Genomic DNA, 24,484 nt, shown 5'->3' with positions numbered 1-24,484 from the left:
GGCCTGGAGACATCACACGGTTTGATCCCCTCCCTTCATAAACAGATGTGTGGTAGCAAGCTCAGGCGGGGCCAGGCCTGGCCCCTAGCTCCCCTGAAACCAAGCTTGGTTCCCTTCCCCCGAGCCCCTGCCCCCCCCCCCCCCGGCTGACAACCACTCTACCCCCATCCCACTCCCAGGAACCGCCTCTCTAACCCTTTCCTCTCCCAGAAACGGACACTGAACAGATACCATACGCCCAACTGCGGCAGTAAAACCCCTTCTCCTGACCTTTACTACATGAAGGACGGGCCTGTTGGCCAATGAACAGGTGCAGGACACCGCCTGCTTTTTAGGCAAGAGAACAGCTGACAGAAGAAACTACATGGTGAGTCTAAACATCTAACATTTCCCTTTCCTTCCGGCTTCTTAACTCACTCAAAGCTTGAAATTCTCAATGAGAAGCCAGATACCCACGTCAGCCCTACCAGAAATGCCAAGGGAGTTACACCGAGGCAAACAGTTACGTTTACACGTGATTAAAAACACGACCGCAGTAACAAAGATGGGAAATACCCAGTACAAACTGAAGGCTTGGACCGTAGATTAAGCCCAGTCTCCGGAACTACACTCCCGTGAGTTTTCGAGCAGCGTGGCGCTGTGATTCCCAGGCTCGGGACCTGCTGGGGCCCAGACTTTCCAGCCAAACGCACAACTCACTTGTCTTTCTGTGCGGCAGGCTCCCCACCCATAAAAAGAGAGAAATAGCAGTACCTACCTTCTCGGGTTATTGCAAAGATTAAATGAGACCGTGCACTTGACATGATGAGAAAAGTGCCGGCACGTGAAAAATACTCATTAATACCAGCCATTGTTGCTAGCGTCATCACCCAGTACGTTAATTAGGAAACGGAGTTCAGATCTTGCCGAGCTACACTTTTTAACTCAAAGTTCACACTCTGTCACATCTTCACAAACTGTAAAAAGGGATTAAAGTATTCCCCAGAGAAAGCGGACTTCAAAAGAGAGAGCACTGGAAAAAACTAACTTTTAGTCTTAAGGAAGTTTTCTGAGCTTTGCTGGTATCCTGGTACCTGCCAGACATGTTTCTTTCCTGAAGGATTTACTCGATCACCGTTCTTGTGAGAGCTTCACCAAGTATATAGTTATCACTCATGTTCCTGGGCAAATACCCAACCTAGGGACAGGGAGAAGGAGCAAAAACAGCGTGCCCTCGACCGTATTTTCCCAGTTCTTTACAACTCCCATGCCTCTGTCATCCATCAACACTATTGAGATGAGATCCACCACAGAAAGGACATGGTTTCCAAAATGTTTGGTGTAAGTGAAGCCATCAGGAACAGAAGCAAAACAGAGTAAAACAGAAACGAGATTTTTTTCTATTCTGTATCACGTTAAAAATGAATGAGCACAGGGTCAAATGATTTATTTTCAGTACAGGTGCTAAGACAACTCATAGGGAAAAGCCTGGGTTTTTCAACGTATGGCACTGGAATAATTGGAAATCCATATGCAAAAAAGTAAACTTAGGCCCTTATCTCACACCATGCACAAGAATGAACTTAAAACGTATCATAGGCTAAATGTGAGAATTAAAACTATAAGCCTTCTAGAAGGAAACATAGGAAAACATCTCCCTGATTTTGGGGTAGGCAGAGAATGATCCGTAAAAGAAAATATTGGTAAACTGGACTTCATCAAAATTAAAAATGTATGTATTTTGGGGCGCCTGGGTGGCGCAGTCGGTTGAGCATCCGACTTCAGCCAGGTCACGATCTCGCGGTCCGGGAGTTCGAGCCCCGCGTCAGGCTCTGGGCTGATGGCTCAGAGCCTGGAGCCTGTTTCCGATTCTGTGTCTCCCTCTCTCTCTGACCCTCCCCCATTCATGCTCTGTCTCTCTCTGTCCCAAAAATAAATAAACGTTGAAAAAAAATTAAAAAAAAAAATGTATGTATTTTAAGACACCACTAAGAAAATGAAAGGGTAAAAGCTACAGACTGGGAGGAAACACTGCAGGCCATATACCTCATAAATGACTTATACCCAGAATATAAAACAAAATCTCAAAATTCAACAATGCGAAAACCACCACAATATAAATGGAAAGCAACCTAAATACCCAACAACAGGTTGACTATGTAGTTAAACAATCTAGATGCTCCCAGTCAATGAAGTACTATAGAGTCATTAAAAAGTTAAACTTTATCAAAAAAAAAAAAAAAGATGATTGATAGAAAGAGAAGGGTAAGTACATGGATAGAATAGTGACAAACCAAATACAGTGAAATGGTGGTGGGTATACAGATGTTTATTAGATAATTCAATTTTTCCGAGCCTGAAAATTTTCATAATAAAGTGTTGAAACAAAGCTCTAAAAAATGACACAAATACGCCGTTAAACATGGTATATTGGTAAATGAAGGTTACAAAGCTATACGTATGCCACAAATCTGCAATATATACATTTTTTTAAAAAACTGTGTGGCTTTATGGGGCACCTGGGTGGCTCAGTCAGTTAAGTCTCCAACTCTTGACTTTGGCTCAGTTTGTGGGTTTGAGCCCCGCATCAGGCTCTGTGCTATTTGAGAAAGGACACACAGCAGAAAGTTAACACTATCTCTGGATGATGTGATAATGAGTACTTGTCCTTTTTTTTTTTTTTTTTAAAGATTTTTATTTTTAAGTAATCTCTACACCCAACATGGTGCCTGAACTCACAAACTTGAGATCAAGAGTCGCACACTCTACCGACTGAGCCAGCCAGACGACCCTTGTCCTCTCATTCTTGCTTACATTTAAATTTTCCACAAGGGTCAAATATTTTTATGATTCAAAAAAGAGGTACCTTAATGGCAGTTAAGCAAGAAGCAATTTCAGATAAAAATGATTAAAATTTATTTGATTATACACTGACAGAAAACACTGCCCTCCAAAAAAGCTTAAGAAGTCTTACCTCGACATACATTAAATGATGATTTAATTTTTTCAGCCAGCTACTGTGCTAACTGCTGAACTTTGTGGCAGATGCGGAAACATAACAATTAGGGCTGCGCAAGTTGAAATGTACGTATCAGAAAGAGAGCTGACAGCCCTCAATTCTGCACCGGTCACACCGTATTTGGAGCCCACAGTTTGTAAGAAGCACCCACACACTGAAGACCACTGACTATGTTACACAAGGCTTAAGTGGGCAAAGTGTTTACTCAGGGCAGAACACACTTTGAGGAAACAACTGCCGTGGTCTAATAATGTGGGTGCCGTTTTGGATGATACAAAACTTGAACCAAGCAGTAGAAACTTTAGAGAAGCAAATACCAGCCAAGTATAACAAGGAGGAGGATGAAATACCTAGGGATGATTCAGGAATCCAACGTGCTGCCTCATGACCCTCATGACCCAGGGAGCACTTTACCACTGAAAGTATGAAGGCACAAGTCAGGTGAATGCCTGTTGTAGATATAACAGCTATGATACATTCATTCCTTCGGAAAATATTCACTAAGGGCTTACGATACAATGTGGAAGTTCTACACTCTGTGCTGTCCAACGTGGCAGCCACCAGCCACATGTGGCTACTGATCGCTTGAACATGGCGTTACCATCAAGAGGGTTATCGTTACGATCGAGAGGGTTACCCTAAGCAAAGAACATGTGAGGGCAGATTCCTTATAAGAACGGAGGAAATTAGCCTGAAGAGGCAGAGAGAGTCCAGTTCACACGAGACTACATACCCTGCTAAGGAGTCATGACTTCATCCAGAAAGACATCACAATAAGCTAATGAAACTTGGGAAGAGAATATTCACTCAGATTTAGTTATTATCAATTTAACCAAGTCCAGAGAGACTTTTTCAGAGGTAAAGAACAAACGTGGAATGTAATTATACAGCATTTGAACAGGATGAAGATCTGATTTGATTCAGTATCATGGCTCTGGAGAAGGGGACAGACAAGAGAGATTTTCCTTAGCAGGAAAAAATGGTGACATGGCCGCCTGGATGCAGCGGGAGGGAAGTGAATGTCTCCATCGAGACACCAGGTTTCTACTGTGGGTCACCAGTGTGTATCTCATGGAGGGAAGGAAAGCAGTGAGTTCAGTTTAAAAAAACAGACTTACTGATGGGAATGCAAGCTAGTGCAGCCACACTCTGGAAAATAGTATGGAGGTTCCTCAAAAAACTAAAAACAGAACTACCCTACCACCCAGCAATTGCACTCCTAGGCATTTATCCAAGGGATACGGGTGTGCTGTTTTGAAGGGACACACACCCCCCCCCCATGTTAATAGCAGCCCTATCGACAATAGCCAAAGTATGGAAAGAGCCCAAATGTCCATCGATGGATGAACAGATAAAGAAGATGTGGTCTATATATACGAGGGAGTATTACTCAGCAATCAAAAAGAATGAAATCTTGCCATTTGCAACTACATGGATGGAACTGGAGGGTATTATGCTATGTGAAATTAGTCAGAGAAAGACAAAAATCATATGAGTTCACTCACGAGGACTTTAAGAGACAAAACAGATGAACATAAGGGAAGGGAAATAAAAATAATATAAAAACAGGGAAGGGGACAAAACATAAGAGACTCTTAAATATGGAGAACAAACTGAGGGTTACTGGAGGGGTTGTGGGGGGGGGGGGATGGGCTAAATGGGTAAGGGGCACTAAGGAATCTGCTCCTGAAATCCTTGTTGCACTATATGCTAGCTAATTTGGATGTAAATTTAAAAAAATGAAAAATAAAACAAGTTAAAAAAAAAACCAGATTTACTGAGAATCAGATTTTTATTCCATGACATTAACCCACTTAAAGATACAATTCAATGACTTTTTTTTTTAGTTATTTACAAAGTGGTGTGACCATCAATGCAATCAAAATTTGGGATGTACTGGGGCCGCTGGCTGGCTCAGTCAGTAGAGTGTGCGACTCTTAATCTTGGGGGTGTGAGTTCAAGCCCCACATTGGGTATAGAGATTACTTAAAAATAAAAAAAATGGGGGTGCCTGTGTGGCCCATTTGGCCAAGTGACTGGCTTACTGACTGGTTTCATTTACTCGGCATCATGTTTTCAAGGTTCACCCACGTTATGTCTGTACCAGTACCTCGCTCCTTTTTGCTGCCGAGTAATATTCCAGCATGTGGCTACACCGCGTCTTGTCTGTGTCGTCACAGCACACAGACAGCCAGGCTGGAGCCGCTGTTGTGAATAGTACCGTGATGAACATTCACGTAGAAGTTTTGAGTAAACCTAGATTTTATTTTCTCTTGGGTACATGCCTAGGAGTGGAAATGCTGAGACATATGGTAACTCAGGGGTGTAATATTTGAGGACCCGCCAAACTGTTTCCCAAAGCTGCTGCACCCTTTTACGTTGTCCCCAGCAATGGACAAGGGCTCCTGCAGATGTATCCACATAGCCCCTCACTCCGTGCACGCGGTCGTGTGCGTGCTCACCAACCTTTGTTCCCATGCTTTTATGCTAGCCCACCCAGTGGTGGTGAAGTGATGTCTCACTGGGGCTCTGCTCTGCATTTCCTCACGTCTAAGGATGCTGAACACCTTTTCATGTGCCTATTGGCCATTTGTGTATCTTCCTTGGAGAAGCATCCATTTAAATCTCCTGCCCATTTTTAAATTGGGTTGTTTGTGGGGCGTCTAGGTGGCTCAGTCAGTCAAGTGTCCGACTCTCGATCTCAGCTCAGGTCATGATCTCCTTGCAAGTTCGAGCCCCACATCAGCCTCCGCACGGACAGTGTGGAGCCTGCTTGGGATTCTCTCTCTCCCTCTCTCTGGCCCTCGCCTGCTTCTACTCTCTCTCAAACTAAATAAGCATAAATAAATTATAAATAAATAAATTAGGTTGTCTTTTTTATTATTAAGTCATAAGAGTTATTTATATATTTTAGATAGAAGTCCCTTAGCAGATACAGGATCTGCAAATATTCCCTCCCGTGCTGGGAACAGTTCTGTCACTTTCTTGATAGTGTAGTTTGCATGCAGCACACAAGCTTTTAATTTTGATGAAATGTGATTTGTCATTTGTGTTTTGGTGTCATTTCTTTTTTTCTTTCATGGTGGCTGTTCTGGTGTCATGTCTGAGAAACCACTGCCTAGGGGCGCCTGGGTGGCTCAGTCACTTAAAGGTCTGACTTGGGCTCGGGTCACGATCTCACAGTTCGTGGGTTCGAGCCCCGTGTCGGGCTCTGTGCTGACGGCTCAAAGCCTGGAACCTGCTTGGGATTCTGTGTCCCCCCTCTCTCTCTGCCCCTCCTCCAGTCATGCTGTTTCTGTCTCTCTCTCTCTCAAAAATAAACATTAAAAATATTTTTTTTAATTTTAAAAAAAGAAAGAAACTCCTCCTAACCCCAAGCCATGAAGATTCACTCCCATTTTCTCCTGTAAGAGTTTTAAAGTTTTAGTTCTTCTCCTGAAGTTCATAATCTGAGTTAACTTTGTACATGGAGTGCGGTGGAGGCTCAACTTCATTCTGCTGTTTGTGGAGGTTCGTTTGTCCCCCCATTTGTTGAAAAGGCTACTTCCGCCCCCATTGGATTTTGCCATTTTTTTCCAAAACCCAACTGCTCATAAATTTAGCGACAGCGAGTCCGGTTTTAGACGAGCCGAACCCGAGGGACCTGTGCTCCGTGTCCTTGGGACCGAGCCGCACGTGCAGAAAGCCAGGTGTTCCACCCCCAGCCCAGGGCTGAGCACAGTCCGCTCCAGGAATCCGTGGTGAGTGATCAGCCATCCGCGTGGCGCACCGTCTTGCGTCTCAGCACCGCGGCCTCGGACACTCTGAGGCACGTGGCTCTTTGCTCCTGCGAGGGACCGGCCGGTTCGTCTTTCCAGTGCTGCCCTTCTATCTGGGACTCTGTCTCTGATTCAGCACGTCACTTACGGTTCTATTTCGTGTAGTGACACATATTGAGGCAAGCGTTCTCCTCCTTCCCAGCAAAGAAGTGTTTATCAACAGTACGTTAACGCTGCTCAGAAATCTCAGCTGGCACAAGTGAGTGGTGCCAGCGGCACGTCTGATCTGTCTACAGGCACGCAGTCTCCAAGGTGTGCTGCGCTCCCATTCTGTGTAAAGGGCTTCGTCTGTGCGCCAGGGCCTGTGATCACACCAGCGAGAGGATTTACATGTTTACATTGCTAAGAGGGATCCAGCGCGTCAGGGCTCAGTGGAAGGAAGGACCTCAAAAGGGATACTGCTAGTTAGAGACACATCATGAAAAACTGGAAGAACGGAGGACATTTAATTGAGATAAGACAAGACCTGGGGCGCCTGGGTGGCCCAGTCAGTTGAGCGTCCGACCTCAGCTCAGGTCGTGATCTCGCGGTTCGTGAGCTCGAGCCCCACGTCGGGCTCTGTGCTGTCAGCGCGGAGACCATGTAGGATCCTCTGTGTCCCCTCTCTCTGCCCTTCCCCTGTGCACTCTCTCGCTCTCAAACATAAACAAACATTCAAACAAAGGCAGGACTTTCTGAAGACCACGGTCTTCAAGCCACTGAGGAGCTAACGAGAAGAAAATGAATCCGTTCAAAGAGGTCCAAGAGGGAAGAACCAGAACGGAACACCCCCTCGACTAGCCCGCTGCAAATGCAAAGCAGAAATAAATAAAAATACGAACTCACACGCCTTCTCTGGCACTTTCATCTCAGGCGCAACCCCCCTTCTTGGCTACTCTCCCTAAGGGCCAGCTCTTGCTGGGGTCTGTAGTCTTGGCCCTGGCCCACTGCCTTGCATGTGGTAGGTGCTCCATATATATCTTTCGAGTAAAAATTTAAGCAGATGTGACACATGAAAACAGATAAATAAGGAAGAGTCACGTAGTTATACTACAAAGAAGTCCACAGTTTAAAAAAATTCATATTTACAGGATGCCTGGGTGACTGAGTCAGTTAAGTGTCCAACTCCTGATTTTGGCTCAGGTCATGATCTCACGGTTCTGACATCGAGCCCTGTGTCGGGCTCTGTGCTGACGGTGCGGAGCCTACTTGGGATTCTCTCTCTCCTCCTCTCTCTGCCCCTCGTCTGGGTGTGCGTGCTCTCCCTCCCTCCCTCTCTCTCAATAAATAAGTAAGTAAATAAGTAAATAAAGATTCACATTAACTAGAGTAAATTTAAAGTTTAAAAGTATTTTTGGGGGCACCTGGGTGGCTCAGTCAGTTAAGCATCTGACTTCAGCTCAGGTCATGATCTCATGGTTCATGGGTTTGAGCCCCGTGTTGGGCTCTGTGCTGACAGCTCGGAGCCTGGAGCCTGCTTCAGGATTCTCTGTCTCCCTCTCTCTCTGCCCCTACCCTGTTTGTGTGTGTGAGCTCTCTCTCTCTCTCTTTCTCCCCCTCTCAAAAAAAATAAACAAATAAACATCTTTTAAAAAATATTTTTTGGGGTGTCTGAGTGACTCAGTCAGTTAAGCATCTGACTTTGGCTCAGGTCATGATCTCATGGTCTGTGAGTTCAAGCCCCACATTGGGGCTCTGTGCTGACAGCTCAGAGCCTGGAGCCTGCTTTGGATTCTGTGTCTCCCCCTCTCTCTTCACTCCTCCCCTGCTTGTGCACTCTCTCTCTCTCTCTCAAAAATAAACACTTAAAAACAGGTATTTTTAAAGAATGCACATTCACTGAGATTATATTTATGTTAAATATTTAACACCACCTTTATTGTGTAAAATTACATCCACGAGTGTTTACCCTGCCTAACTCCATCACAATGTCCACGTCTCTCAATGATAACAGCACAGTAAGATCCAAAGTGACCTTCAGGGGCTCTTCTCACTCACAGGTCACCATTCCAATTCCTCTCTTGTCCCAACCTTAAAGCTACCCAGGATGGGATTAAGCAGATGTTTACAACCACGCAAACACATGTGAGGGCAAGAAGCAGACACACCTGCTCACCACAGTCAAATCAGAAACGCCCTCGTGTGGAGTCGAGTCAGCCTCCGAGCTGGGGTGGGGTGGCCACGATGAACAGGGAAAGGTACAACCCACCTTATTTCCTTAAACGTACTACTCTCGGGTCTTTTAAAATCCAAGTCGGATGATGTGTCTATTCCAACTGTCTGTTTTCTCTTGCTTTGGGGCTATGTTTTCTCTTCTCAAAGATCCAATCGTTTCTGACATGAAATCTTGCCGATAACCCAAGACTCCTCCAGAGAGGATTTACTCTTGCTTCTAACAGGCAGGTAGGTCGGGGGTACGAACAACCCCAGGTCATCTGAAAATCATCAGGTACTGCGATACCCTCCAGTTTCTGAGAGGCCGGTGTCTCTCTGGTTCACCCTTGTCCCTAAGCAGAGCCCGGAGGAAACCCTGGCACGTTTACTAGGGTTCCGCACCCTTGGCCAGCTCCGACACCAATCTGCACCTCCCGAGCCCCGTGAATCTGCCTAATGCTCCAATCATTGTCGCAGGTGACCATTTCAGCGGTCTCAGCAATGTGTCAAGCGGACAGATGGTGCCAAATGTCAGGCTTGCCCGTCTATCCCATCCTGAATCCCGCCTCTGCAAATCCTTCCGCCTGGTCGCCCTCCCACGTGTTCAATGGGGTTTCTTCCTTAACTTTTCACCTTCTCCTGTTCTCAGTTGGGTTAGCCCAAACAACCTGAAAAACCACTGCCGGAAGAACCCCCAAATCCAACAAATTTAACACAACCTCTGTTTAAAACTGAACCAGTTTTGAAATTTGAGTCTTTCCCAGGGGACTACCCCAAATCAAGACTGAAGGAAGCAATCTGGGCTGTAGGAAAACAGATTTGGAATTACTGTTGACTAACAGAAAACCAGACATCCTAATTAAAATAAAGCATTAATCAGAAGTAATGTCATCATGCATTGTAATCGAAAATCTGACTACTTTATGGCTGGGATCGAAGGTGTGAAGCTCCCGCCCAAAACGGAGATAGCTGTGACCTCGAAGGCTCAGAGCGTGGCACACAGCAGGTGCACAGGAAACGCACTTTGCCAGCACTTCGCCGCGTCCTTGCCCCTTCTCCCCTCGTCCTCTCCCCCCCTCCCCCCCCCCCACCCCCGGCGGGCTGGCCCTGAACACTGGCTGACCCAGCCCAGTGATCCTACCACAGAGTCTCAGGCTCACCCCTGCGCTATACTTTCTGCTGTACCAAGCAGGGGGAGCTAGGGTCGAGATGACGACACTGGACGACACAGGAGTCAAGACAGCAAGTGCTCTTGCCCACTTCTGCCCGTAAGTAAAGGGGACGATGCGGACAGAGGAGAGTGGGAAAAAAACCAAAAACACCACACCTGCGCCTCATGCCCTTGTGAGCCCCAGGCAAGTGACCTCTGGGGTCTGTTTTCTCATCTGAGAAAGGAGGGACTCACATATCATTTACTTACTATGTTTTGGGTCCACTGCTAGGTCTGCTACAATGCCAAAAAAAACCCCAGCCTTGCTCCTGACCTTGGGACTAGGTCACTAGTTCCCAACTATGGGTGCACATTTAATAATAATAAAAATCTAATTTATTGTTTTAACGATAAAACAACACAACCACCTTACTCCAGATTGACAGAATCTCTGAGGTAGGGCCCCAGCACAGGAGGAGAGGTAGGGAAGAGGGTCTTTTCAAGTATTTCTGATACCCAGTGAGAGTTAAAAACCCTGAGACTTAGAGGATCTCTTTCTACAGTTTTACAAATGAGTATTTTTAACAGGTCAAAATCCTCCAAAACAGCTTGTGGTTTCATCAGTAATTTGGGGGGCGGATGACTAAGGGTAGGGGTTACCTTAACATGCTAACAATCCTACTCGGAAAAGTCATATTGCCTGTAAGGGACCTCTAGCCTCACTCATTATCTCTTGGATTCATATTCAAAAGCCACATGCATCATGTGATAAATGAGAATTCTCCCCAAGGGGCACACAGATGCCTGAACCATGCCATTCCAGATTTGTTCCTTGGGGTTAAAGTACTATTTCCCAAACTCTGGTCACTCGTGATTTTTGTCATGTCTATTTAATATGAGTGCTATTACATAATCTTTTTCTTTAAAACCAACGCATGAGGGGCACCTGAGTTAAGGGTCTGACCCTTGGTTTCAGCTCAGGTGATGATCTCATGTTTTGTGGGTTCAAGCCCCACACTGGGCTCCATGCTCATAGCGTGGAGCCTGCGGGATTCTCTCTCTCTGCCCCTCCCCCGCTTGCTTGGATGGGCGCTCTCTCTCAAGAAAAAAAAAAACAAAAACCTTAAAATCAACTCACTAGAACAACATGAGAGTACTAGCCCTACTAAATATTAACACCTATTATAAAGCCTCTTTAACTAGGGACTCCTGGGTGGCTCAGTTGGTTAAGCATCCGACTTTGGCTCAGGTCATGATCTCACAGTTTATAAGTTCAAGTCCCATGTTGGGCTCTGTGCTGACAGCCCAGAGCCTGGAGCCTGCTTCAGATTCTGTGTCTCAGTCTCTCTGTTCCTCCCCCACTTGTGCTCTCTCTCTGTCTCTCAAAAATAAGTAAATAAAATAAAGTCTCCTAAATTAAGAATATTGGCACATGAATAAATATAGACCAATGAAATGTAACAGAAAATTGAGAAATAGGTCAGATTAGTTAAATACGACAAAAGACGGCATCTCAAAAACAATTGGAGGCATCTCAAAACAGTTGGAGAAAACAGAACTTTTAATAAGTGGCACTGGGATAACTGAAAAACCAGACAGAAACGGATAAAATTGGATCCATCCCTCAAACCGTATATGGCATCACAAATGGGTCGGAGGTTAACACATCTGGGCACAACAAAAAGAAAAGAAATTATACAAGTACTAGAAAAACACAGGCAAAGTCAACCTGGAAGTATAGGAAGCTTTCCGGCAATGACTGAAAATCAAGAAGCAATGAACGAGGAGATTAAAACAGTGAAATTGATTTACCTCCTATGTAGTAATAATATTCACAAAACCCCGTGCAGGGGGCACGTCTTCCGGACCACTTCCACTCCTGCTTCACCTGTTTCTGATTCCCGCCACCACCGACCTGCCTCCGGGTCCCTGCTCCAGCGGCTGCCACAGGGGCCCTCCAGGGGAACACCTCCAGGTGCGGGGCGACGAAGGCCCCCGGGGCAATCCTCTGTCAGAGGAGGACGGCAGCTGCTGGGTATGCGCTGCTCCCTTTCTTCCCACAAGTATGAGTCCTGGGCGGCCTAGAGCAATGGCCTCATCAGGACCGAATGCCGGTCCTGGCTCTTCCTCCTTCCACTGCACTGCCCTGTCCTTCTTCCGGCCCCCAGAGGGGACACTCCCTCCAAAGCTCCTCTCACACGGCCTTTGCCTCAGACGCAGCCTTCTGGGGAACCCGGTTAGGATACCACGGATGGGATGCACTGTTTTTCTAATGTGTATAAAAATACTTAATTATTAATATTTAAAAAGCACACATCAGGAGAAGCAGCGGAACTCTCTACTCCTTAATTGCGGGCCGTGAATAGTAAGTAACTTTCTTAAAAAAGGGACCAAGAGAGGAACTTTACAAGGATGCTACCCGACAAACACTACATCAGCCAGGTGGCCAAGGTCAACATCAACAGTCATAAATCATGTTGCTAGTAGGTACCCTCTATATGAAGTGATGAAAAGGGCACCGTATCTCTGTCACCTTCCTCCCCAGAGCTGACAACCCCACTCACTCTAATCGCGAGAAAAACATGAGACAAATTCCATCAGAGGGGCCATCCTACAATCCTAACTAATATTCCTCAAAATAGTCAAGGGCATCAAAAATAAGGAAGGTTTGGAAAACTATCACAGCCAAGAGGAGTTAAGCAGGTATAACAACAAAATGTAATGTGGTGTCCTGGATGGGACCCTGGAACAGAAAAAGGACACAAGGTAAAAACAAGGAAACTTGACGAGTGGACTTTGGCTAATAAGAATATCAATATTCACTCAATGAGTGTAACAAATGTCCCCAAAATGTAAGATGTTAATAACAGAGGGAGAAATTGTATATATGTGTGTAGGGCATATGGGAACTCTCTGTATTATCTGCTCAATTTTTCTGTAAATCTGAACTTGTTCTAAAATATAAAGTCCATTAATAGAAAGAAAAAAAAAAAGATTTTGAGAAAGGATCCCTCCATCTCTGGCAATGGGATCTGCATTTTGGAAGAACACACACAAGCGTCTCCCAGGCACAGAAAAGATTGAGAAACATCCAGAACACTAAGAGTTACAGTCCATAATGTCCTTACAAAGAAATAACGGGACAAAAAATCCTTCCACACATCAACAGATAAATATGTCCCACCGCAGCAGTATGGAAACAACAGACTAACGCACTGTCACCCCAGCAATGCACTAATTCATTATTCACATAACAAAACAGCTCTCATTTGGATGCCAGCTTCTACGATTTGGGGGGTGGCTGCCTGGAATGTTGTTCTTGGAAGGACTCAGGGCAAGCTGGAATGAATGTCATCATTTTCCTATCCGTTTAAGGTCTTGATGGCCACATCAATATTTATCAAGCATTTACCAAGTGCCAGGCACAGTGCTAGGCTCCAGGGATCCAACCGAGATCAAAATAAGCATAATCCTTTATGAAACATAAGAGAAAAAAATGTAAGTAATTAAAAATAGAAAGAGTTATGGAAAAGGAAATATGGGATGCCACAGAGGCAAATAGCAAGAAAGGGCCCTTGGCCAGGAGAGGGGTCAAGGATTCACTCCTGGAGGAAGTGGTGTTTAAACTAAGATTTGGGGGCACCTGGATGGCTCAGTCCGTAAAGCATCTGACTCTTGATCACGGCTCAGGTCATGATCTCACAATTCACGAGTTCAAGCCCCACATCGGGCTCTGTGCTGACAGCATGGAGCCTGCTTGGAATTGTGTCTCTCCTTCTCTCTGCCCCTCCCACACACAAGTGTGCCCTCTCTCTCTCTCTCTCTCTCTCAAAATAAATAAATAAACTTTAAAAAAATAAACTAGGATTTGAAGGCTTGGAAGTTAGCAAGGTGAAAGGGAAAAGGAAGTAGACTTTGGTCCACTGGTGAGTTAGTCTGTCAGATCTTTTCTGATTTAGCATCCTTTGAGAGAGAACAGAGGAAAAAAGAGCAGAGCAACAGACACAGCTGCACAAAGAGAGCCCAGTGGAGGGCAGAAGCCAGAGACTGTTTACAGGTTCCAGAAGCTTTTACAGAAGGGCCCCAGGTCAAGCTATCACAAGGGAGAAAGGACTGGAGGAGGTGTGTAAGAGGCTTCCAAAAGCACACTCGTAAGGTAAGCTGTCCACTGTCTCTAAGATCCCCAGAGAAGGTCTTTAGAGCTCTACAAAGGCGTGTCGGTGCTACTCCAGCACGACAGGCACGCATCGGCCCGTGCTGCCCTTTCTGCCACGGCTTCTGTGAATCTCACAGCTAAACGTGCTCAACTGTAGTAACTATTTCTTAATATGAATTTTCTGGTATGGTGACCTCTTCTTCCCCAAAACAACCTGCCTCCTTGTTGTCTTTATTTTAACGGTTCTCTTCTGTATCATTTATAACTTTTAGAGAAGTTGAAGCATCAATAGCAACTGTGGCTTCTGAACCAAAAAACGACCGCTGATGGTAGATGAGTTGTACAGTGATTGACAAAGGACAGAATATTTGAAATCAGAATTGTTCCAGATGGTTTCAGGGTTTCTCTTCTTGTAGACATAACAAATTGCAGTGGGGAGGTAGATAACTAATGTTTGTTGAACACCATAGGCTAAGAACTTCTGCATTTTCATTAGGTCCTCACAAAACCCTCTGCAGGAAGTGGAATTATTCTCATTATATATGGGAGAAAAATTGAGGCTTATGAGGGTTAAGGAATTTGCTCAGTCAGGTTAAGGAGTGGCTCTGGGGCAGAAACAGATCTGACTCTATAAACCCAGGGTGCTTGGAATACAGGGGGCAAAATGTGGCATATCACAACAGTTTTTAAGAGAGTTTATTCATATTCTGATATTAACCCCAAACTGAGATGTCTTTCACACAGCCTCGAAGACAAAGACACAGTCCATCTTTAGACCCAGCAGCTATTAGAGGACTCAGGAACAGGGCTCCCCCCACTGGTCAGCCCATGGAACCACACCATTTACTTCTGATTGTTTTTCTAGGCCTTGGCTTTTTGGAGGGAATCTCCAAGCTAAGGACAGGATTAAACTTCCTTTCATTAGCTTTATCTCTTTCTTTTCTCTTTTTTTTTTTTAAATTTTTTTTTTAACGTTTATTTATTTTTGAGACAGAGAGAGACAGAGAGAGGGAGACACAGAATCTGAAACAGGCTCCAGGCTCTGAGCTGTCAGCACAGAGCCTGACGCGGGGCTCGAACTCACGGACTGCGAAATCATGACCTGAGCCGAAGTCGGCCGCTTAACCGACTGAGCCACCCAGGCGCCCCTCTTTTCTCTTTTTTAAAATTAACATTCTGATGTGTATCAATAGCCTTAAAAATGTGTATACCCTCTGATGCCAGTAAATAATGCCATTTTACTAATTTATCTTAAGGAAATAACCAAAGGTGTACCCCAAGAATTTTGTGCAGACATTTACCATTGTGTTGTTTACAATGATGAAATCCTAAAATCAAGCTAATTGTCCCCAAATTGGGTACTAATAAATAAATTATGGCATACCATATGATATTATTCAGGTTTTTAAAATATTTTCAAAGAATATTTAACAAGGGGGTAACTAATACATGTTAAATGTAAACTATCCAAAATAAATACACAGTACAGTATCAATTTTGTGAAAATGTTCTCTTAAACACATAAAGGAACTACAGCCCACGTTTAATGTGGTTTTCTTCCCTGGACAGTAGGATCAATGCTGGTTTGTACTGTCTGTCCTCTCTACTTTCCTGTTTTCAAATTCTCCACGTGTAATATGTACCGTTTAAATCAGGAAGAAGTTATTTTTTCAAAAAGAAAGAGAAAATTTCCACTAGAAATTGTTTCTATGAGGATCTTCTTTTGGGGTAGGAAAGAGAAAACCTCTACTTAGAATTGTTTGCTCAGGGGACCTTCCCATCCCCACATCGATGTCAGGGGGAGGAACTTTCCATTCGCACGTCACTATAGCACTTATGACAGTCACTTAACAACTCAGAGTCATCGTCAAGCTTATAATCTACTACGAAGTTCAAATTTGGGTGGTATATGGATTCCCTTTAGAGGGAAACTGGTTTATTTTCCTGCGGCTTATTTATGTACAATTACAAATCTAAGGTTAAATCTATGATATTGATGAAACTAGACACAAACAAAACTACCAAACCAGCAAAATTCAAAATGACAGTACTTTAACAAAAGGATGATGTCGCTCATATTAAAAATCATTGTCAACCCACAACTATACGGTCAATTAATCTTCAACAAAGCAGGAAAGACTATCCAACGGGGAAAAAGACAATTTCTTCAACAAATGATGCTGGGAAAACTGGACAGCAACATGCAGAACAATGAGCCTGGACCACTTTCTTACACTGTACACAAAAGTAAACTCAAAATGGATTAAAGACCTAAATGGGAGGCAGGAAACCATCAAAATAGAGGAGAACACAGGCAGTAACCTCTTTGACCTCGGCTGTAGCAACTTCTTACTAGAATCATCACTGGAGGCAAGGGAGACAAAAGCAAAAATAAACTATTGGGACTTCATCAAAATTTAAAGTTTCTGCACAGCAAAGGAAATAATCAACAAAATTAAAGGGAACCTACAGAATGGAAGAAGAGATTTGCAGATGACATATCTGATAAAGAGTTCATACCCAAAATATACAAATAACTTATAAAACTCAACACCCAAAAAACAAATAATCCAACTAAAAAACAGGCAGGGGCACCTGAGTGGCTCAGTCAGTTAAACATCTGACTCAGGTCATGATCTCATGGTTCGTGGGTTCAAGCCCCACGTCAGGCTCTGTGCTGACAGCTGGAGCCTGGAGCCTGCTTTGGATTCTGCGTCTCCCTCTCTCTCTGTGTCTCCCCACTTGAGCTCTATCCCTCTCTCTCAAAAATAAATAAACATTAAAAAAAAATAACAAAAAACAGGCAGTAGACACGAAAAGACACTTTTCCAAAGAAGACATACAGATGGCCAACAGACACGTGAAAAGATGCTCAACATCACACATCATCAGAGAAACACAAATCAAACCTACAGTGAGTTATCACCTCACACCTGTCAGAATGGCTAATCAACAACACGAGAAACGAGCGTTGGTGAGGACGCAGAGAAAGGGGAACTCTCGTGCACTGTTGGTGGGAATGCAAACTGGTGCAGCCACTCTGGAAAACAGTATGGAGGTTCCTCAAAAAGTTAAAAATAGAACTACCCTACAACCTAGCAATTGCACTACTAGGTATTTACCCAAAGAATACAAAAACACTAATTCAAAGGGATACATGCACCCCTATGTTTATAGCAGCACTATCTACAACAGCCAAATTATGGAAACAGCCCAAATGTCCACTGACTGATGAATGGATAAAGATACCGTACATATATTAAATGGAGTATTACTCAGCCATAAAAAGGAATGAAATCCTGGCACTTGCAACAACATGGATGGAGCTAGAGAATGTTATGCTAAGTGAAATAAGTCAGAGGAAGACAAATCCCATATGATTTCACTCAGATGTAGAATTTGAGAAATAAAACAAAGGGGAAAAGAGAGAGAGAGGCAAACCAAGAAACAGATTCTTTTCTTTTTTTAGTGTTTACTTAGTTTTGAGAGAGAGAGAGGGAGACAGAGAGTCAGAGCGTAAGCAGGGGAGGGGCAGACAGAGAGGGAGACACAGAATCTGAAGCAGGCTCCAGGCTCCGAGCTGTCAGCACAGAGCCCCATGTGGGGCTCGAACTCACGAACCTCAAGATCGTGACCTCAGCCGAAATCGGGACGCCTAACCGATGGAGCCACCCAGGCACTCCCCAAGAAACAGACTCTTAACTAGAGATAGCACATTGGTGGTTACCAAAGGGGAGGAGTGTGGGAAGAGGGGATAAACAGGTGATGGGGATTAAGGAGCACACTTGTGATGAGCACCAGGCATTGTATGGAAGTGCTGAATCACTCAACTGTGCACTTGAAACAAATATTACACTGTACGTTAACTTGAATTTACAATGAAAGAAAATAGAGTAACAGAAAATAAAATAAAAGCCACTGGGATTCATGGTGATGTCATCAGCTTGGGAAATCACTAGTGAAAGCTATCAGAACCATTTCCATACATGTCTCACACAAAGAACACTGGAATATGGCTGGCCTGAATGAATATTTTCTGAAACAGGTTTCCAAACTGCTGTGTATTCTTTGCCAAATTATTGACATTAAAACTTCCATCAAAAGTACAACTCAAAATAAAAACAAAACCATCTACAATGTCAGTAAGTTAGTGGCACTGGCCTAAAAACTGGCAAACAGAGCAACAGAGGAGATCCTAGGAAAATACACAGAAAATACCCCCACATATAGCTGGTCTCCCTGACATGACTTGCAATGACTTGGAGAAATGCTCTCCTGCCCCCCTTCTGCAGCACTGCATTCAGAAATGTACTTGGACCCAAATGTGTGAGCTAGTGCAGGCCAACAGTGATTAATAAGGACTCTGTTCGTGCCTGTGTATCTTGCACTGTGCCCTATAACCGCACTGCACTCCGTATAACTCCAAGATTGATCAAGTGCCCTTGGCCCAGATGAGGTGGTTCCTTGGTACAAAACCAGACCCGCAGGATGCCAGACCGGCCATGCCTTACGTACACAAGGCTGGCCCTGTTGGGACCGTGGGTGGTCCTCCTCCAGGAGTTACTGGCTGCAACAGACACCCCCGAAGACAATGTTGAGATCCAGAGGTCAGTACCGCCATCCACTTAGAAAACATTCCTGATAACTCTGCCATGTATCTACTGATAGAGTCAAGTATATAATCAGTGATTTTGAAAAAAAAGTAATCTTGATCGTCACCCCATATTCCAGACAATTTTAAGGATGACTTTTTTTAGATTTTACATATAAAACAGAAAAACAACTTAAATACTTATCAAACTTCTAGAAGAACGATTTCTTAAATATAAGAAATGATAGAAAAGCCATGAAGAAAATGACTTCTTGACATAAAAATCTTAATCTTATATGTGTGTGTGTGTATATATATATATATATACACACGTACATATATATATACATGTATATATGTATAAAAATAAAAGGCAGATAGGGAAAATATTCAGATAAATGACTCAACAGATAAATGACTAAAGTATATAAAGAGAAATACAGTAGTCTGTTGGGGGGGGTTGGTTGGTTGGTTGTAAGTAGAAAAGGATACAGAATGAATCTAGTAAATGTCTAGAAATCATTTAGGGACAGGGACTACTGGGAGGGAAGATCTGGTTCTTTTCACCCACTTACCCATATAATCCAACACCAGGCAACATTAAGCCCTCAAAAACTGACTCTGAATTAAGACATGAAAATACATAAGGTCTGTTAGGAAAAGGGGAGAATTCAGGCAATACCCTATAAAATAAAATTTAAAAAATCAGTCAGGTACAGCCTTAATTATCCAAGGAATTTGATTCAACAGGACTTTTCCCCTAAAATATGTGAAAAATACGTGCCTCAAATGTTCAGTTTATTCATGAGAATCCAGCCCTATACCTTAGACACTTTTTTAAAAAGATTTTTTAAATGTGTTTTATTTACTTTGAGGGGGTGGGCAGAGAGAGGGAGAGAGAGAATCCCAAGCAGGCTCCATGCTGTCAGCGTAGAGCCTGAAGCAGGGCTTGAACCCTGCAGGCAGTGAGATCACGACCTGAGCTGAAATCAAGAGTCCGACACTTAACCGACTAAGCCACCCAGGTGCCCCTAGACACTTCTTAAAAGGGATGGTTTGGAAACTACATTGCAGACCTTTATGAACAGATCACATCTCTACACTCCCGTGAGGTTATCTAGCAAGAAAAATCATGTGTTATGCCCACTGAAAAAAAACTCAGGATTGAACAAAAAGCCAAGTGTTTTTCATGGATGAACCAGGTTGTTTATAACTATCCCAATCATTTGTCTGAGTTGACAAGGAAGGTAAGGAACAGACCTCATTTAGGCCTTCTGCAAAAGCCACATCCTTGAGGTACATGTCAACATACATAAATCAGTGCTTAACTATAAACAGCCGGTGACAGAGAACCATGGTAAACTGTCAGCAGCATTAAAAAAAATTTTTTTTAATGTTTATTTTTGACAGAGAGAGAGACAGAGCATGAGCAGGGGAGGGGCAGAGAGAGAGAGAGAGGAGGATGCGGAATCCAAAGCAGGCTCCGGGCTCTGAGCTGTCTGCACAGGGCCTGATGCAGGGCTCGAACTCACAGACCGCGAGATCTTGACCTGAGCTGAAATCAGACGCTCAACCGACTGAGCCACCTAGACGCCCCAAGTGTCAGCAGCATTTTGAAAAATCTGTGTAAAAAACAAACAACTTAAAGAAAAAGGATAACCGAATGACTCATTTTGGAAAAGCCACTTACAAACTTCCATTCCTATAGCCGTGCCTTTTTACAGTTGATCCAAAAGAACAGGGTCAGAGAAGGCTAGTATGCTATTGTTGATCAAAAGATTAAATGTTCTATTCAAGAGGAGCAGATAAAGGGTAATTTTTACCAAATAAACAAGGAAATCAAAACAGGAGAAAGGAAGAAACATGGACAAATGAGAAGAAAGCATCTGCTTCCAAAATCCTTTGCATCATAGTAATGATCTGAACTTAACTACAATTTTTTCAATTAATTATATATTCAAAGGAAATAAAAATATATTCTTAAGATTATCTTGATTCTAAGAGCATTTCAGAAACCATGACAATCTAACATAGTTGACAGCTATAAGAAAATAGCTGTTATTCTCTCCAGCTTCTGGAGCCTGCTATAGCTTAAATTTCCTGCAGAACTGAATACTGACTCAAACTACCCCTAACGTGCATGCATGAGGGGCTTTTACTGCCAGTAACCGAGGACCAAGTAAGTTAGAACAATCTCCAGCTAAAGAGAACCAGAAACGCAGAGAAAAAATACACTAAATATCTGCTTGGAGGCCTGAGGGAAGAAGACACATCAGAGACTCAGGGAAGCGAGCTCAGTATTTAGGGCTACTTTTCTCTAGGGGTGTTTGCCAATTCTAAAGGGAATGTTAGGGGGCACGTGGGTGGCTCAGTGCGTTGAGCGTCAGACTTCAGCTCAGGTCATGATCTCATGGTTCATGGGTTCAAGCCCCGCGTTGGGCTCTGTGCTGACAGCTCAGAGCCTGGAGCCTGCTTCCGTTTCTGTGTCTCCCTCTCTCTCCGCCCCTTCCCTGCTTGCTCCCAGTGTCTGTGTGTCTGTCTCTCTCTCTCAAAAATAATCAACAATAAAAAAAATAAAAAAGAAACAGCTCAATCTCTGATATGGCACTGAAGTGACTCCAGATCCTAAGCGCCCCATTTGCCTGACAAAAGCAAATGTGAATTAATCTCTGGCAGAGGAAAATGTCATCTTAGATCTCAAATTATTTCTACAAACAATTATGCAAATTCAATATCCAGCACAAAATTAAAAAAAGAAAACAACAAAAACTAGGCACATAAAGAGATAAGACAGAATGAATGAAAACCAAGAGAAAACAGACATTGGAAATGACTCACATATAGTGCCATAATCAGACAAGCTTTAAGATAATTATGCACACCATATCCAAAAGACAAGATCGATAATTTTGGCAGATAATGGTAAACTATAAAAAGCAAAGCAAATGCAAATTAAAGAATCAAAAAATAGGGGCGCCTGGGTGGCTCAGTCGGTTGAGTGTCCGACTTCGGCTCAGGTCACGATCTCACGGTCCGTGAGTTCGAGCCCCGCGTCAGGCTCTGGGCTGATGGCTCGGAGCCTGGAGCCTGTTTCCGATTCTGTGTCTCCCTCTCTCTCTGCCCCTCCCCCGTTCATGCTCTGTCTCTCTCTGTCTCAAAAATAAATAAATGTTAAAAAAAAAAAATTAAAAAAAAAAAAGAATCAAAAAATACAGAACTGAAATGAAAAACTCAACTGAGGGGTACCCACCTGTCTAGGTCAGTAGAGCATGTGACTCTTGATCTCAGGGTCATGAGTTTGGCCCCATATTGGGTATAAAAAAAAAAAACAAAACAAAAACAAAACCTCAATTGATAGGTTTAATAGATCATTTACAGAAGAAAAAAGATAAGTGAGGAGATATCCAGAATGAAGGACAGACTGTCAGAAAGGAAATACAGAAGAAAGATTAAGAGGCAGAATATCCAGTGAATGATCTAACATGTATTAACTACAGTTCCAGAAAGAAAGGTGAGACAGAATGGGGCAGAAGCAATATTTGAAGTACTAATGGCTGATAGCTTCCAAAACTAAAGAAAGATGCTGGGCCACAGGTTCAAGAAGCCCTAAGCACCCCTATTATAATTAAAAAAAAAAATCATACCAGGGACAGCAATGAGAAACCAAAGACAAAGAGAACATTTTAAAAGTATCCAGAGAAAAAGACTACTTTCAAAGGAATGACAGACTGACATGTGGCTTCACAACAGAAACAATCCAAGTCAGAAATAATGAAATAGATTTGAAATGCTAAAAGGAAACAATGGCAAACCAAGAATTCTGTAAGTACTGAGAAGACCCTTCGCGATGGAGGAAAATGTTCTAAAATTGGATTGTGGCCAGGGTGCATGGGTGACTCAGCTGATTGAGCCTCTGGCTTTGGCTCAGGTCAAGATCTCTTGGTTCGTGGGTTCGAGTCCCGCATCGGGCTAAGTACTGTTGGTACAGAGCCCGCTTTGGCTCTTCTGTCCCTCTCTCTCTCTCTCTGTCCCTCCCCCCCTCGCCCCTCTCCCGCACTCTCAAAAATAAACATTAAAAAATAAATAAAATTAGATTGTGGTAATAGTTGTGGAACTCTGTGAAAATACCAAAAACTCCTGAACTGTATACTTTATTTTTTTTAAGTTTATTTATTTTGAGAGAGAGAGAGAGAGCGCGCGTGCGCATGAAAGAGAATCCCAAGCAGGCTAGGCACGAATGCAGAGCGTGACTTGGGGTCAATCTCACGAACTGTGCGATCATGACCTGAGACAAAATCAAGAATCAGATGCTTAACTGACTAAGCCACCCAGGTGCCCCTGAACTGTATATTTTAAATGAGCACATTTTATGGTGTGTGAATTGTATCTCAATCAAGCTGGCTTTTTTTTTTTTTTTAATGCAGGTAAATAATAACATTTGCAAACACACACTGTAAGAATCTGTCACCCCAGACCTACATTAAAGGATACTAAAGAGTATTTTTCAGGTGAAGAATGGCCCCAAATGGAAGACTGGAAGGTGACAAAGAAGCCACTGAAGAGCTATGGGGAAAGGATGCCTTTTCTGATAATCAGTGCTGAATAAACGGTGCTATTAAAATGAAATTAGTCCCTTTTCCAGAAGCAAATCAATTCCACAAGTTACACACACACACACACACACACACACACACACACACATGCACAAAGTTACACAAAAACAAATTCCAAGTGGCCTGTAGATCTTAATTTGAAACGCAAAATCCTAAGATTTCTGCAAGATGTTGTAAGAAACTATCTTCTTGACTTTGGAAAAGAATTACAAATTAGGGGAGAAAAGACATGTAAGCCCCAAAGAAAACTGGGCAAAACATCTGAACGGGCTCATCGTAAAAAAGGATTCCAAATAAACATGAAAAGATGTTCACCCTCATCAGCTCGCAGGAAACTACGCTTTAAAACCACAACAGGATACCACTTCAGACCCACCAGGATGGCTAAAGTTTAAGACCGACAATACCCAGGGCTGGCAAGCAAGGATGTGGAGCTCGAGAACTCCCACACACTTGCTGGTACGACTGTAGATTGGTCAAACCCTTTGGAAACTCGGTATTTATTAAATTTGAAGAGCTGCGTATTTCTTGACCTAAAAATTCCACTGCCAGGTATATACCCAACAGAAATGAGTGCACGGGGAAACATACAAGAGTATTCGTAATAGCCAAAAGGTAGAAATAATCGAAACGTCTCCCAACAGTGCAATGGATAAACTGTGGTACAGTCACGCAACAGAAATCTACAGGTCAGCCAAAAATGGGTGAATCTCAACAACTTGAGTGAAGGAAGCGAGACACAAAAGAACGGGTACTGTATTGTTTCGTTTACGTCAAGTTCACGAAACAAGCAAGATGAAACTACAGACGCCAGAGGTGGTATACGATCTGTGCTCAGAAGGTAAAATTACACAGAAAAAAAACGGCAAGGAAGTGATGACCCCTACAAGTCGGGGCTGGGTTACCTCGAGAGAAGGAATTCCGGGCTCGTGGGCGCCGGCAGTGTTCCAGTTCTCGGCCTGACACCCAGCACAGCCCTGGCTGGGTGGTACATCAGGGAGGGGTGGTTTGGGGTCCTGCACTTT

At 43.5% G+C, this 24,484-nt stretch overlaps 1 protein-coding gene across 2 annotated transcripts in view; it reads right to left on the bottom strand.

Annotated features, from left to right (window-relative positions):
* EVL (Enah/Vasp-like) overlaps positions 1 to 24,478 on the bottom strand; it is a 153,458-nt gene extending 128,980 nt beyond the window's left edge. For both annotated transcript variants that reach the window (XM_040478211.1, XM_040478212.1), the window contains exon 1: positions 24,365 to 24,478. In XM_040478211.1, the coding sequence (XP_040334145.1) occupies positions 24,365 to 24,453 (89 nt within the window). In that variant the 5' untranslated portion in view covers positions 24,454 to 24,478. The remainder of the gene's footprint in view (positions 1 to 24,364) is intronic.
* Between the last annotated feature and the right edge of the window lie 6 nt (positions 24,479 to 24,484).

Source organism: Herpailurus yagouaroundi, unplaced genomic scaffold (genome assembly GCF_014898765.1).
Source record: "Herpailurus yagouaroundi ecotype Mexico unplaced genomic scaffold, PumYag 141, whole genome shotgun sequence".
NCBI lineage: Eukaryota > Metazoa > Chordata > Mammalia > Carnivora > Felidae > Herpailurus > Herpailurus yagouaroundi.
The sequence above is the reverse complement of the archived record's forward strand: the minus strand, read 5'-3'. Positions and strand labels throughout refer to the sequence as shown.